The sequence below is a fragment of the Phyllostomus hastatus genome, unplaced genomic scaffold, assembly GCF_019186645.2.
Source record: "Phyllostomus hastatus isolate PE091 unplaced genomic scaffold, TTU_PhHast_1.1 phas_scaffold_39, whole genome shotgun sequence".
Classification (NCBI taxonomy): Eukaryota; Metazoa; Chordata; class Mammalia; order Chiroptera; family Phyllostomidae; genus Phyllostomus; species Phyllostomus hastatus.
In genome coordinates, this window is record NW_025334028.1 from 23,790,827 (window position 1) to 23,807,487 (window position 16,661).

Here is a 16,661-nt window from a genome sequence, read left to right on the forward strand (position 1 = left end):
CAAGGTCATCCTGGGGCCTCAGCTTCACCGTGACACTTTTGGGGCTGACACCGCTGGAGGTCTCTGCTTGAGCACTCTGCCCCAAGGGCGTGCCTCTGTCCTGCCAGGATGCGCACCCCGCACCCACACCACTTCACTTAGCTCCTCTCGCAATACAAGTTCAATCAGTCTCTGAAGATTTTTCTTTAAAAAATATTTTAAAAGGATATAAGCAGAGAATATTTTAGATAAAAATTTACTGATATACAGTCAGTGAAATCTAGCTCTTACTCTTTGAAAAGCTAGACAGGAACTCAGCGCTGGTTTGAACCCCCGGAGAGGTAGGACACCTTGGGAGCCGGGGAAGGAGGCCAGGGACCAACCTGGGGACCCAGGTTGTTTCTGTGTGTGTGTGTGTGTGTGTGTGTGTGTGTGTGTGTGTGTGCACCTGAAGATACACTGGCATACACCATCAAGAATTCAACAGTTTCTCCCAAAGTGAAGGAGACAGACCTAATAACCGATGACCTGGTAGAGTTATACCTTTTGGAAAAATTTCTTCACTTCTACATTGATTTCTTTGGTAGAATTACTATTGAAAAATATACAGTATTACTTTCCTAATTACTGACCAGAAAGACCAAGCAATACTCACATCAACTGATTATTTTAATGTCAAATGTTTATTTCTATGCCATAGTTGCCTCAGCACAATTTGTAAAAGAAAGGAATCCAAAAAAACTGATTTTTTTTTTTTTTGGTCAGGATATTTTCTCTGCAGATAAAAGAAAGTAAACACCTTGGTACCAGGAATTATCATTTATTTCACATCATTCTAGTAAATTGCATCTAAATATTTTCCTTGGATGTCATTTTTTTAGGGCAGAAAAATATCCACAAGAAAAAAAATGTTTGGATTCATTAAAATAAATTTGGGATAGTCTGTGTCAGAGAAGATATCTAGAACATCTTTGTTCTGGTACACTACATCACTAATTTGTCTTATTTAATATGATAGGCATACTTTATTACATAAAACAGAGTGCGCTGAAAATGAACAATGTTAGAAACAAACTGAAACTGGGTGTATTTTAAATCTTCTGGTGATTAGATATTAGCTGAAGCGCCGGAATACAAATTGTTTATCAATACAAATGCAACTCTCTTCTGTGATGAAAACGCACTTAGTAGCTCGGTTCTTTTTGCTTTAGCAGATAGGGCATCTGATACAACTGACACACCTGATAACAATTTTTTTCCACAATATAAAGGAATGCTCTGGTTTCTTAACTGGCTCCCACACTCGAGGGAGCCAGAAGATGGCATTTGCTCTTTAAATATATTTCTTATCTGATTTGAGACACAGATCCACCAAGGTCCTCACAGCAGAAGCAGGCACCACACCTTAGGTCACGAGGCCCTCAGGGAAGCCCGTTAGAGCGACTCTGTGACGGCACCTAGAAGACAGCATGGTGGTTGTGCACAGCAATCCCTTCAGCAGACTCAGTGAAAGGATGAGAGTTCTGTAAGTTCATGCACATTTTATTGAGTAGTAATATAAAATGCTTTTTCTTTTTCATTGTTACAAGTGCATGCTTTGATTGCCAACATTTCAGAAGTCAAATTACAAAGGCAAGGCTTTAGGCTCTAGTGAATTACTTGGGCACTTATACAATTGTTAAAAAATATGAATGGACTTTTGTTGTTGTTTTCAGAATGAACCAGTTGTAACCCGTAACTGATATACAAAGGGAAAAAAGTGAAAAAAGTACGTAATTTGTGGCACATGACAGAACAGAACAAAATAACTAAACCATTATGACATTAACAGTTACCATGCATTTAGAGTTTCACATGTAACTACAAACTTATTTAAATTTCACAAGGTTGCTAAACATGCTAACCATCTATATGTGCACTGACAAGCTTATGTTAAAAACTTTTAAGAATACTCTCCCCTTTAGATTTTTTCAAAGCTTTTTTGATTACAAAATTTCAAAGGCATTAAGCATTTTAGAGAATATAAAGTACGCCAGTATACATACATTTCCAGTATATGTCAGACCACTAAGCGCATTACAGTCCCATACAGGCCGATACAGCCATTTTTTTTTTCTTAAAAAACATGCATAGGCAGAATTTTTTTTTTTTTACAGAATATAGATGCTTTATCACTGTACTTAATATGGTGTCTTGTTCACTATACTTAAAATGCACCACTCATAAATATTTAATTCAGCAAGCCACAACCAAGACTTGATTTATCAACAAAACCCCTAAATATAAACAGCAAAAAAAGATAGATGTAATTATTCCAGTTTTTTAAAACTCAAAGAAAAGAAACGAAAAGATATTCATTGCTAAATTAATAAGTGTTATATTGAAAGAAGGGCATTCAAGCACACTAAAGAAACCTGAGGTAAGCATAATCTGTACAAAATTAAACTGTCTTTTTTGGCATTTTAACAAATTTGCAACATTCTTTTTTTTTTTCTTTTTCTATTTTTTTAAGTCTGCCTAATTCATTTTATAGCCATTATCTGACAAGAGTAGCAAAACATTATCAATAAATAGTCCTTATTTAGTTTGTACATCATTTTGTTAAAAATGTTTGATGTCATTCATTTTTAGTGCTGCAACTGTAAACGTACAATAGAGTAAGAAATTAGACAAAGTTTTCTTGTCCAGTAACATAATAAAAGACCTTTCATGAACCTCTCTGGGAGTCCCCGATGCAGTAGGAAAATGTGTTCATTCCCTCACACTGCAGTATGAACTAGCACTAGCCTTCTTTTTAATTTGTTTTTCGTGTAAGTATTTTTAAAAGGCATACCCCAAAAACGTTTAATCACCACCCTCACCAAAATACAGTTTATTATCTCTTTGCCTTTTTTAATGATAGTGTAAACTGAATCCAATTGCTGGCCCCCACAGCAAATAAGCTACCTTCAGAGGCAAGAACATACAACTGCTGATAATATGCAGCAATCCCCACCATGCCCTGCAGCTGCAGCTCAAAAAAAATAATAAAATAAAATAAAAAAAGAAAGAGAGAAAGGAAAGACAGACAAAAGGAAAAGAGTGAACAAGAAGCGGTCACTGAATATTACTGCTATTGCTGCCATTGCTGTCTGTGCCGTTAGTCTCTGAGGCGAGAGCCTTGTTGATGGAGTTGAGGTTGGCATCAGAGGGCATGGCGTCTCTGCGAGGCGGCATCCTCTCGTTAATTCGGTCTAAGCCCTTGGCCTCCTCGAAGCTGGTGATCTTATGTTGTGGTGAAAATCCTTTGATAGCTAAACACAAAATCATTAAAAAGAGAAAAATGGGGTTAGCCGGAGGAAGACAAAGGGCACAGCTGTTGTGTCAGGGGTGTGAGAGATTCCGCAGTGAGAGAGGGAATCCTTTAGCAGAGAACAAGTGACGGGACCTGAGCACAACACAACAGACTGCTTACCATACCCGAAGGGAACCGAAAGGGTTCAAAACAGCCAATGTCTCTTGCCAACCAAAGTGTCCTCTTCAAGTTAGTAAGATGTAAACACTTCTGTTGTCTTCAGGAAAGCTTAGATCAACGAAATCCGAGGTGGGTTTGTAAAGAGGAAAGCTGCTACGAGGGACAGGCCTCTAGACCCAGAACAGCATCGACTGGCTGCGTCATTAACTGGATTATAGCATCAAACACCCTGATTTAGACAGACTGGAACATAACCCTTTTACTATTCCATTCTGCTAGAAATGGCAAATTCAGGAGAATCGCTGAGGCAGGTATACCTGAAATTCTGGTATAAAGCTTAGAGCAGAAGCTAAAAGGAGATAAAAGGAATTAACCTGGGGCATTTCCATGCCATCTCAGAATCCCAGAAAGACTTCCTTGACAGACAACTCAATAATGGCATGAACACAATAAAATTAAAAGCTCCCACTTCTCCACTCAACTGTGGGAGCATGTAGAGTGGGTGACAAGGTGAGAGAAACTCAGAAAAATCAAGATCAGATCACTGATCTTGGGTAGAAAACTTTCTCTGCCCTTCAGCAGAGAACAGGTCAAACTGATGTTCATGTGGTATCCATTTTTGCCTAAATCAAAGAAAGACTTCATTGGTAGATTAATGTAGACGTAAGTGATGATTCAAGAATAACACTGAGAAAATGCCTTGCACAATTTTAGCAAAGGAATGGGCCTGCTTTCGGCCCTATTCAATGAAAACACTAATTCTCAAAGGGGGGGCATTGTTATTTGATATATATATTTTTTTATTTTACAGTAAGCTTTAATATGCTCCAGAGACAGATAAGCCATTTGTTCAAGAAACTCAATGAGTCCATCAGTGAGTGCACCAACAGGTAAGCTGAAAGTCAAGTCCGTAAATGGGGAACCAATGACATCAGTTTGCTTTACTCCCCGTGAAGTGCAAGCCAGATATTGAAGGGCCAATCACCAATGCTGAACGGGGCTGCGTCTCCACAGCGGGTCAAGGACAATTTTATGGTACTTTTATCCTTCCCACCTTATTTGGGAAAAAAAAAAGGAAAGCTCTTTCAATCGGAAACTTTGCCAACCACTCATACACAAATGTGCCGTGCCTTTGATTAGTATGGGTGAGACTCTTAAATATATACACAGTTGCTTCTAAACTTATTAAATGACGAGAAATAGCATGTTTCCCCCTCTGCATTTTAAAGGTTAGCATCATGGTGATTAGTCAACTATGAGAGGAACAAGATGGGGAAATGGGGAAAGACCAAGGCCCAAAGCAAAGCTTCTTAATTCTTCTCTAATTGAGTAATAAATTGCAAAATAATAGAGCTGTCTAATGAGTGCCCACCCTGAAAACTAACTCAGTTATTTTGAGAGATAAAGCAATTGCACAAAGTGGTACTCTATTCCTTTTTTCTAAGCTACTATGAATACCATTTCATAAGAATTAATACATATAAAAAGTTCATCATCATGATAATTTAAGGAGTTACTTTATTAAATTTCAGTGATAAAAGTGGAATCGCTGGGTTTTAAAAGCCAATAAGAGGGGAGCACGGAAATGACAAAATCTAGAACAGCGGATGTGCTCGGAATGGGGCTCCACACCCAGTCACTGCTGTCTACCGGCATGGAAGAACGCGCTCTGCTGAGGTTGCTGGTCAGACAATGGGCGTCAGCAGTTTACACTGGTAGTATACTTAACACAACACAGAGTCACAGAAACCACAGAAAACAGCCAAACTACCAACAAGAATGCACACTGCAGATTAGAATTTGCCAAGAGGAATAGAGAATTCCCACATAAATAGCAGTTTATTCACTGCTATTTAGGAAACAGTTGTATTTTCTCTTACAGTTGCTATCATTTTCCCTACCGCATCCAAATCATGTACAAATTAAAGAGTCTAAAGTGGCACTTTTTAACATCACGTCAAAGGACCATATGCACACAATTTGGGGGAAAAGAAAAAGTGGTCTTGCAAGAACAAAATACAACTGAAGAATTTTGTTTTAAAGGGGAACTTCAAATTATTCTTTTTTACAATTTCCAGGGGTACGGTACATGTAAGATTAAAAACTATGTGATATGTAGTTCTCTCATAACTATATATTTAAAAAGCACTCATTTCAAAAGTAATTGCTAAAAGGTCAACTCTACTGTCCTTGAGCAGTGCCAGAAAACAGCCGGTGAGAGACACGTCTCGGTTTCTCCTGCCGCACCTAGCAGAGTGCCTGGTGTGAAGCAGACACTCAGTGAACATAAATCAAATCAGTGATTACTCAATTGTCACTGTGCTTGCTGCTGGCCACGCCCACGGCCACTTTGCTGGTGCTAACAGCACTACAAATACCAGACGGTTCAAATTTGATAAGAGGAGCAGAATTGTATCTCATACACAGCTGTCGCATGTTGGGATATCGTTTAGAGACGTAAATTAATGTTGACTAGAACAAAGCACTATTCAAATGAAAGTTTTTTTTTTTCTAGAAACTTCTGAAGACCAGAATTCATAGAGCTAGTTTTATTCTCTCCTTTTCAGTGCTGACTGAAAGTGATTTGAGGGAGGGACATGGTTCAGCTCTAAGAATATAGTTTTGTGCATTATTTGTCAAAACAGCTGCCATAACCCCCACCCCACATCATTCAAGATATATAATCCTTTCGTTTTCTGTGATTATCCTAGATTCATTGTGTACAAAAGTCATACATAGCTTTAAGGGAAAAAAACAAACAAACAAACCATAAAAGGACATTTTCCCCTTTAAAGCAAGAACATTTTGGTTAATACTGAGCCACAACTGTTAGCCCAACACCCACACACTCTGTACAAGCTACAGCAAAATAAAAAAAAAAAATGAATACACCCAGCAGAGCCCTTATCTGTTGCAGGAACAACAGAAAGGGGACTGGCCAATTTACCTTCATCAGCCTCAATAGCCTCAACAGTAGCTGAAGAGAAGAAAGGGGGGTGTAAAATGAATGAGAAAAATGAGCAGAGGATTTTTAACTCTAAGAACAAATCAATGACGATCGAGGGAACTAAGAGAATTCATGTTCCTGTGAGTGCTGGATTCTGGCATAGATAACAGAACAGAAATGCTAAAAAGAAAGAAAAAAAACACAACAAAATGATAAGTTTAATTTGTGAGATTTAAAGGTGAGATACACCTTTACTTTGGTTTTTCCTCACTAAATAAATGGTAAAATGATCCTTTACAAAAATACTCAGAAAAGTTTTCTTTTACTTAGATCAAATCGATAAGAAACTAGGTCAATCTAAAATGTGCATGTGACTCACAGAAATTTCAATAAAACCACTGCTATGCTTAGTGATTTACAGTTTTAAAATACCAGAAAAATGGTACAATTTGAGTCAGTGCCATAATGTCACTGAGGTAATTCATGCTATTTAATATTAAACACCCAGTTTCCTACTGCCAATGAAAAGTGGAGGGTGAGGGCGAAGAGAGGTTCATTTAGGGGAAAAATAAAATCAACAGGTTTTCAGTTGAAAATGCATGTGATTCTATAAAGACCAACACCCAGAATGATTATCACAGTGGTGAGCAAAGAAGAGAAAAGAAAGGCAATGATACATTTTGGACTTCTTTTATCAGGCAATCAGATTTAAAATCATTTTTTCTTATTGGAATATCATTTCTGGGAACAAAATTCTTAAAAAGTTACAATCAAGTGGTAACATGCTAATAGCAGCAATAATTCTATCAGCATTTAAAGAAAAGGCAGCCTAAATACTGCAACATCAGGATACTTCAGAGGTAAACTTAACAAACCCACTGCTTTATCAGCAACTTTTATAATAAGGTGAGGGTCTCTATTCTCACTGTACAGGTATGTGAATCTGTTACTAATGGTAGTTGATATTTCCCTATTTAAGTGCTAAAATGCAAAACTTCTCAATGATTACTACGAAAACATTCCTATTAAAATTCTACCTCTTTACTTTAACATGCACATTTCTTGTAATTTAAGGTTTTAAATCTAGGGCAACTGCCGAAGTGCACTACAATTTACTTCCAGTACATTCTGAAGTCCACCATGGAGAGTACATAGTAAAACTCTAAGTAGTTTCTCCATTTAGACAACTGAAGGGTGTCAGACAATGGATTCTGAAACTGTATTAATATATATGCTTTAAAATATACACTGAGTTTTCAAATTCTTAGGACTAATGAGGTTCCATTCCTTACATTCATTGTGTGTGTGTTCAACACAGAATAACACAAACAATGGATTTTAAAATAAAGTTAACAGAAAAGGAAACTGAATAATCTAAGTTAAAATACCAGTGAAAATTTCAAAAAAATTAAAGAATTATAAGAACTTAAATAACTTAAGTTTAAAAGTAAAGCAAAATATATGAAACCACACCAGCACCGACATATTAGAAACATGTACTGCCCATGATTAAATGTATTCTCCTAAAGCAGATGCGGCCATAGTTTCTCATAACACACCTGCAGCACCTTAAAATGTGCTTATCAAAAACTACCAGATTTCAGTCACTCAGGTGGTTGTGCATTTTGTGCATTTAAGTGATCCATTTATGCTTATGTTGTAGAGAGCATGTTTACTGTAGTGGGAAAAATCCTGTGTTTTTTAAAAAAGGTTATTAAGTTATTCTTTAGCTATAAAAAGGGACTTTGCTTAAATATTATACATTTTCCTTCCATCATTTAGAAAATTCTTTTGTGGAAACTCAAAGATACTGATTTTGGAATAAATTCATATAAAAATAATGAAAACTAGAATGATGCTGCTAGATGTGATTATTTAGCAGTACCATATACATGAAGTTGAACATTACTGTCTACGAATAATGGAACCATAAGAACACCTGAACCTTCTCAACTGAGAGATAGGGACAGGAAAAAACCCCCACAAAACAGATTCAGGCAAAGATATAGGAAAATAAGAGGCTAAGATTATTTTCAAAATGTTACAGTGTGTTTTTTTCATTCTTTCCTGTTAAATTCTGATTTAATAGTAACATTTCCATAAAGTGTTATTAAAACTGGACTCTAATGATCATATTAGTTAAAATAGGTAACAGAACAAAAGTAACAAAAATAAAACAGTATATAGTACTGTATTGTATATAGTACTGTACCATCCAATAGGGTAGCCATTAGCCACATGTGACTATTTAATTCAAATTAATAAAAATTAGATAAAACACTCAGTTTCTTAGTTGCATCAGCTATATTTCAAGTGCTTAAAACCCTATGGTACCAGTGGCTTCTGTACAGATATAGGAGTTTCCATCACCACAAAAAAGGTCTATTGGAAATCACTCATTCAGAAAGCTATACATTTTAATATAAAATCTTTGGCTTAAAGGAAATTTTTTTCTTTTTTCTTTTTTTTTCAGAAATAAAACATGGTTTTACTCTGTTTTAGGGGTATAAATCAAAGAAAAGACATATATGACATGTATTTTCATTCAAGTGGATAATAAAATTATCCTTTTTTATATTCTTCCTCCATTTTCCACTGAAATCTAGACTTAGGGATATATATTTGTGTATGTGTGTATATCTGCAGTGTGTTTCATCCATCAAATAGATAACCAGAACATTTAGTAAAAATGTAACTAAAAGTTTGCTTTTAGCAACTGATTCACTCAAAGTGGTCTAAACTACTGGGCATGTAGGCGGTCTAAATGAATTGTCCTACAGCAAGCCTGTGCTGTGGTTAACACGTGAATGAGGGAGTGCAGGGTGGGGTCCAGACTCCATTCCAGCGACCAAGGGAGCTGCTGTGTGGGACAGGACTCATCAAGTGGGTGTGGGGTTTCAGCCCTTCTTTGAGCAGAGACTAAGACAGAGCTTAAATGAATGAAAGTCAGGGCTCAAACAACGCAGCTGACTGAAATCCTCCCAGCACAGCCAGAGCAGCGGGCCTGCTTACCGCTTTGCAGGGTCTGCTTCCCTCCAGAGAGCACTCCGCTGGGGAGCATGCCGGTGGGCGTCAGGCCTTTCAGCGTCAGCACACTCTCACTCTCTTCTCTGCAAAGGCACAATGGGGGGGGGGGGGGACATTAGCTCTTAGTTTCTTCTAAGAAAAAGTCTTAAAAATGCATATAACAATTCACATTTATACCTATCTTAGCTCTGTAGATTTTTTATAGTTAAAACATACTTTTTCATACATTCATATCAAATTCTGTTATGTGAAGGATATGACTGATTAGTTTACAAGTACGTATTGTGATGGTTCGGTCTGTTCTGAGTGCTGGAGAGACAGACTACAGTTCCGATTTAGTAGGCAGGCATCATAGTACATAGTCTGGCTGGGCATTCTCCATGGTCCCACACAGATGGGGGATGAGCCAGGCAGAGTGTTGATGCAACTCTTTCAGCAAGGCTCAGGAAAAAAATCAGTGAAGCTGATTTGTTTGGGAGAGAAAACCAGAGAATTTGTGGGAGATAAAAAAAGTAAATAAAATTCATCTATGGATTAGGCAGCTAGGAGTTACATTCAAGAGTTTGAGGAGTTTTGATATTACATGATAAACATGCAAAGTAACAGCAACTAGCCAATAATGAAACTGATAAAATTTCCTACCTTTCCTTGTCTGCTGCCTCTTTCCCCACTACTTTGCTAATATAAAAGTATTTTATTACTCATTATGACAAATGTTTTATAATCAATTTTATGTACATCATTTCAATTATACTTATTAATCACAGCACAGCATTAATCATACTGATTAAATAACCATGAGATAGGAAGAACCCAACATAACCAAAAGTTTATATTTTTATATATCTATGTTTACAATATGTGCATCTGCCTACTGCACATTTCATGATGTCTAACATGATCCAAACAGAATTCCTAAACTTCCCCCAAACCTGGCTCTTCCATAATCTTTCTTCAATCCTATCCTTGAGTCAAGCTTAAAGATTTACCCTGTAACTCCTTTTACCTTTCTCATGCCACATCCACTCGATCGGCAAACCTGAAGGCTCTACCCTCGAAGTACTTCCAGCATCTTACTATGTCTCACAATGCCCTTGTTTCTTCTTAAAACAGCTTCACTGACATAGAAATAACATCATGCAATTGGCTCATTTAAAGTATATGATTCAGTCAATGGTTTTAGTATATTCATAGTTGTGAAACCAGAGCCCATAGTGAATTCTGGAACATTTTTGCACTCCAGAAAGAAACCCTTTGTCCATCAGAGGTCACTTGCCATTTCTTTCAGCCATGTATAACCACTAAGCTATTTTCTGTAGGGTTGCTTCTTCTGGATTTCATATTCAAACTTCAGCTCTTGAATGTCTTGGTTCTCGACCAAGATTTTTGCAGAAAAAAAATTTCTTGGTTTTCTAACAAAGTTCAGGGTGCGATTCTCTACCTAATGACCCTTCCATGCTGATATCTGTATGACCAGTCACACATCTCTCAGGCAACAAGGGAGATTTGGTTTTCTCACAAACTGCTTCTTGAACACTTGCCACCAACAATTGGATTGTTCCACTGGCCTCTTAATCTCTCTGATTCTAGTCTCTCTGTTCTATCCTTGTCACGCTCTTGTGCTCCCTCCCCACCCCTGCAGCTACTCTCAATGTAGCAGCCAGGCTGAGACTTTTAATATCTGTGCAGATGTTGTCTCTTCTTTTTTCAAACTCTCTGATGATTTCTCTTCTCATTATTAAGAGTGAAAATTGGAAGGTTTAACAAGAGCCTTAACAAACTAGCTCCCAACCCACACCCTCCCATCCTCCTCCATCTTTCAGCCTGTTTTTCCTACCAGGGTCCACTTCCCCTAGCTTTCCTCAGATAATAAGTCAGCTCCCCCCACCTGGGGGCTCTGCACTTGTTTAGTCACACTCCTTCCTGGACCTATCTGCGTGGCTCCTCCCTCCCTGCCTGCAAGTCTGCTCACACATCGCTTCTAAGTGAAGACTTCTTTGAGAACACTTTAAAAACTAGCATGCACCTAGTATACTCCCTATTTCTCCTTGTCTATTGTATTTTTATCTGAAAAACTACACAGCTCATTTGTTTCCTTTTTGCTGTTGCTGCACTGCCCACTACTTCCCACCCTGGCTAGAGATGCTTCGTGTGAGCAGGGGTTTCTGTCTGCTTTGCTCACTGCTGCATCTACAGTAAGTACCTAGACCAGAGCAGCACCTAGTGCAAAGCTGACATTCAAAAAACATTTCCTAAGTGAATGAGTCAAAGGAAAATAGGATAGAGAATGGCAGTATTAATCCACATTTTATATTTCTGCGTCCTTCACTGCAGAGCTTACTTAAAATATTAGGTTTGAGATGGTCAATTAATCATTGTTTAATTTCATGCAATTATTTCAACCCTTTTGGGTTTTTGCTGTCAAACCACTAGAGGGTACATAAAAAAGAAATGTTCTGAATGCCAATAGATGGGCTTGGAAAAACTGAGAGTATCTCTAAATAAATGAATATATTTTTTTCCTTTGCATTAGTTTTCAAAATCAAGTTCCTACTCCCTTTCCCCTTTTCAATCAACTATTTTTCTACTCTCCCTATATTCTTTTTATCTTTTTAACCGAACTATAGTTGACATACAGTATAACAGTAGTTTCACATGCACAAAGTAATGATTTGGTATTTAAGTATCTTACAAAGTATCACAACAATAAGCCTAGTAATTATCTGCCACAATACAAAGTCACTACAACATCTTTGGTTATATCCCCTATGCTATGCATTACATTCCCATGACTTACTTTATAACTCGAAGCTAGTACCTCTTATTCCCCTTCATCTATTTACTATTAAAATGTATTTCACCTGTTTCTTCCTACTTTTAACTGTTCTACAAAATTCAAAATCAAAGATGTGGCTCACATTACATTTCTATTGGAAAGCACTGCTCTAGAGGATACTTGTCTTTTCCTCCTTCCTTTACTAGCTCCCCCCCAAAAAACATCGATTATGCAGCATTTCTAACCCTCATCTTCCTCTGAGGGTCGAGGGAAGAAATTCCAACTACCTCTACATGAATATTCCTCCAGCATCTCAGAGGAAAATGAACACAATTCAATAAACCGTAGTTCTCCCCATAAACCCTGTTAGATATTTAAAGGGAGGAATACTTCCTCCTTCTTAGATACCAGCATTATTACCTGATCAATCACATGGGTTAGTACCTCTGTGGAATAATCTTAGAATATTCCCTCTCCCTCACCACCTCCTGCGTAGGTCAAGGTTCGTGTAGCAAAAACCAGAAGCTACTCTGGCTGATTTTACCAGTACAGAGATGTACTAAAAGATATTAGAGAGTTCACAGACCCAGAGCGCTAGACTGGAATGTTCTGGAAGTGGGAAAAGCATCAGTGTTCATCCACACCGAGGGATCTGCTCTGGGAAAGCCTGCCACTACTGTTTAGAGCCAACACTGGAGCCCATGCTAATGCTGTGTGGTTAACCCCAAAACGCTGTGAAAGAAGCTCTTCTACTGCTGGCCCCCCAGATTCCACACCTGACAGAGGACGACCATCTTTGGCCAGCTGCTTCCTCATGATGCTCATTTCGAAACAGAATTCTTGTGTGTCCATTTGATTGGTAGATCATAGGCAACATGCCTGCAGCTTACCTGCAAGGGCTGCTGAAAGGCAGGCTTCTGGTGCCCCCATAACATTGTGAACTACCAACATGTAAGGAATGTGTTGGACGGCTATACCTGACAAATTTGTACCGCCATCCACACTCACTCATTATATTTATCATCTGCTAGCTTCACAAATTCCTTATATTTGTCCCTTCCTTTGTATCTTTCCTTCTATCATCCAGTTTGGCTTGGATTATTTCAAGAGCTTCCTAAATGTTCTTCCTGACATCAGTAAGTCATCTTGCTATCCGATCTTCACATAGTCATTAACATGTAATATCTAAACATGGGTCAGAGCATGTCACTTGCCGCATGAAAACCATTCCATAACTCATTTACCACACACACAAAATCAAATGCTTTATTTACCATGGTATTCAGACCATCAGGGGTCCGGACTTCAATCCATTTTCAGCCTCGTTTTTTACTGGATTATTCACTCACCTTCATGTCTCACTATCCAGCTCTTTTAAATACTTAGAATGCATTGACCACATCGTTCACTTTCAGATCAGACCCTCATCAGTGCTGCTCACTAACTGAGCCTGGACATACCACTCAGCCTCTCTCAGTTTCAGTTTCCTCGCTAAGGTCAACCTGACCTTGCAAGTTTGCTGTGTAGATTCCCGTCAAGTGTGTACACGATGGCATGGGGCATGGCACTTGGTGCTTAACCAGGAGCTCATAAAACACTGCTCTGAGGACTGTGGGACTGTGTTCCTGATTATTTCTCAGCTCAGGAATGCCTTCACCACTATTCTCTGCCCAGTGGAACCAAGCCTATCCTGTACAGCATTCCTCCCATGTCGACCCCATGTGAACATTCCTTTCAGGAAACTCAAGGGATCCTTGTTGTTCTCTTCCACAGCAAAGCATCTCTGTGCACTCAGCACACATTTCATTGGCTTTTATTTATTTTCTACATCTTCTGGCATTCCAATTTGTCATCCGTTTTACTTAATGTAGTATCGATATATAGCACACATTTAATGCTCAATCCTGACTTACTAAGCTTAACTTACTTTTCTCTGGATATTATCCCCCTGTATTCTGCAAATTTACTGAGACAATTTAACTACAGAAAAGCTATAAAACGTATCTTGTTTTAATTTTCTATTTATATGTGTAATCTTAGTCAAATCACTGATTATCATTGGGTTCAAACGGATCATTTCTCAGCTGGGAATGATGTACTAACAGGCAAGGGACTGGAGGGACTTCCAAATTTTAAGACCTACCTATGATTTACAGCATTGTTTCTAACATCTTCATGTGGTTTGAAGGCTAGCATAGACAAAAATAATTTTTTTTAAAATTTTCTTTGTTTTTTAAAAATTTTTAAAGGTTTTATTTATTTATTTTTAGAGAGAGGGTAAGAGAGGGAGGGAAACATCAATGTGTGGTTGCTTCTCACATGGCCCCCACTGGGGACCTGGCTCGCGCAACCCAGGCATCTGCCCAGACTGGGAATTGAACTGGCAACCCTTTGGTTCACAGGCTGGTGCTCAATCCACTGAGTAACACCAGCCAGGGCCAAAAATAATTTTTTTATATTAAGAAAGGCTTCTCTTTTTCTCCCTTAATGTACTTTCACATGGACATGCTAGAGCTGTTTTTCCTTCTTCTTATAGAGATTTCAGATAGGAAATGAAATAAGGCATTTATTGGTAAATCTGAGACACAACCAATAAGCAAGTGTTTACACAGAAGTACCAGCTGAGATTATGATATTTCTAAAGTCCTTTGCCCCACAGGTCATCCAGTCACACATGCCTCCTTGCTAGTCCTCAAAACTGCCAACCCTGTTTCTACCTAAGGATTTTTGCACCTGCTCTTCCAGGGCCTTGAACCCTCTTAGCCCACAGCTCCATGAAGGCCATCCCCACACTGGCTCAAATGCCATTATTCAGAAAGCTCTTTGTTGATCACATACCAACCTGCCTCATCTCCCACTTGTTATACCTTTATATTGCTGTCTTTTTTTACCTTCATGGTACAGAATCAATGCTTTAAGTTTTACATTTATTACTGAATGAATGAATAAATGAATCCTAACAGGTCAGTTAAGCATTAGAGCAAAGGCAGCCTCATTCATTAGGTGGTAGGGAGCAATGCTGCTGTATTTTCAGCTGTAACATGACTTTTCAGGATTTGGCTGGCTACCATGGAGCTATTAGTGACTTTGACTTGATGTCTTTGAGAAGGCATGGCACTACTTTTTGTCCTTCTCATGGCTCTCTGCCTGTGGTGTCAAGTCATTCAGTCACTCTTTAGTGACTCTACCAGGAGTAGGATAGAAAAAGCAAGAGGAGAAATCAAAACAGCCAGTGTAGCTACTCTATGCAAAACAGTTGAGGCAAAATTAGTTAAAATTAAGTTACAAAATTACACAATATGTAGATGGCCTATATCCCAAGATTTTCCTTTTCCCCCTTTTTAATGTGTAATTGTGAATTGATTATATCCGCCTCACACATAAACATGCCATATTTTAAGTAAATTTTTGAAAGTGAAATGTAGTTATTTTGTGTTACCTAAGAACAGATAATTGAATTTAAGTAAACTGCAGTTAATTCTCTTCAAGAAAATATTTGTTCTCTAAATCCAGGCTTAAAAATAACATGATTCATGGTCTACTTAAAAAATAACTACTACATGGGAATTGAAACATTAAATAACTATTTTTCCTCTCAATGATTTATTAGAATAATATAGACTCAAATGATCAAGCTTTATGGTTGATGTTCATTCCTAGAAATCTAGTGAAATGCACATAATAGAATCATCTTTTACCACAGAGCCAGAATGAAAAATAAAAAAGATTATAATAGCTTTCCTATTTTACCTCATGTTCAACCTATTGCAAAATAAATGTTTTAAATGTCCAGCAGCAAATAGAGGGATAAAATGTGAAATAGTACATTTAAAGACCTTCTCCACAGAAATAATTTGGTGTATTTCAGTTTGACTAAAACGGTGAGAAACTAACAATTCCATTAAAAAAATAATTATGGTAAACCAAGTGTCTTCTAGTAAAATACTTAAATTACCAGATTAAAGTATTAAAATGTTTATTAAGTGACACTTAATCAAATTTAAAATAGAAATAGAGGAAAAATGATCCCACCTGAGAACGGAGAACACTCTGGCCATTTTGCCTATTGCTCGGATCTTGTTCCTTATCACCTCCTTCCGGGCCGCAGCTGTGGCTCCTACAGCGTAAAACAGAAAGTTGATTAGTCAGTGCCTTTTGACATTACTATAATTATTTCATAATTTTTCAGTGTAATAGTAGTGAGCAAAACCAATGTCTTTTCCATCCCCTAAGGGATTTATCTGTAAATCAATTTAAAAACCTATGTATCCGGCTTTGATATCTGGATGTGGTTTTTGATTTTTCTGTGAAATGCCAACGGGTAACTTTTGAGATTTCCTTGGGGAAGTGGGCAAAGAACTAGCTGAAAAATCACTGAGCAGACGGGGAGGTTCCTACCCTTGTCTTCTAGTTGAGTCCCCTTCTCTTACGTTTATACAAAGAGAGTGTGCACTGGCAGGAAAAATAAAGTCAGTCAG

General features: G+C 37.8%; 1 protein-coding gene across 3 annotated transcripts in view; it reads right to left on the reverse strand.

The window, feature by feature from the left end:
- Positions 1 to 643: 643 nt before the first annotated feature.
- The window catches only part of PPP3CA (protein phosphatase 3 catalytic subunit alpha), a 312,138-nt gene continuing 296,120 nt past the window's right edge, over positions 644 to 16,661 (reverse strand). For 2 of the 3 annotated variants that reach the window (XM_045820032.1, XM_045820034.1), the window contains 4 exons: positions 16,216 to 16,300; positions 9,393 to 9,490; positions 6,381 to 6,410; positions 644 to 3,272 (listed from right to left, as the gene is read on the reverse strand). In XM_045820032.1, coding sequence (XP_045675988.1) covers positions 3,076 to 3,272; positions 6,381 to 6,410; positions 9,393 to 9,490; positions 16,216 to 16,300 — 410 coding nt within the window. In that variant the 3' untranslated portion in view covers positions 644 to 3,075. The remainder of the gene's footprint in view (positions 3,273 to 6,380; positions 6,411 to 9,392; positions 9,491 to 16,215; positions 16,301 to 16,661) is intronic. The other variant, XM_045820033.1, reaches the window with a different exon arrangement.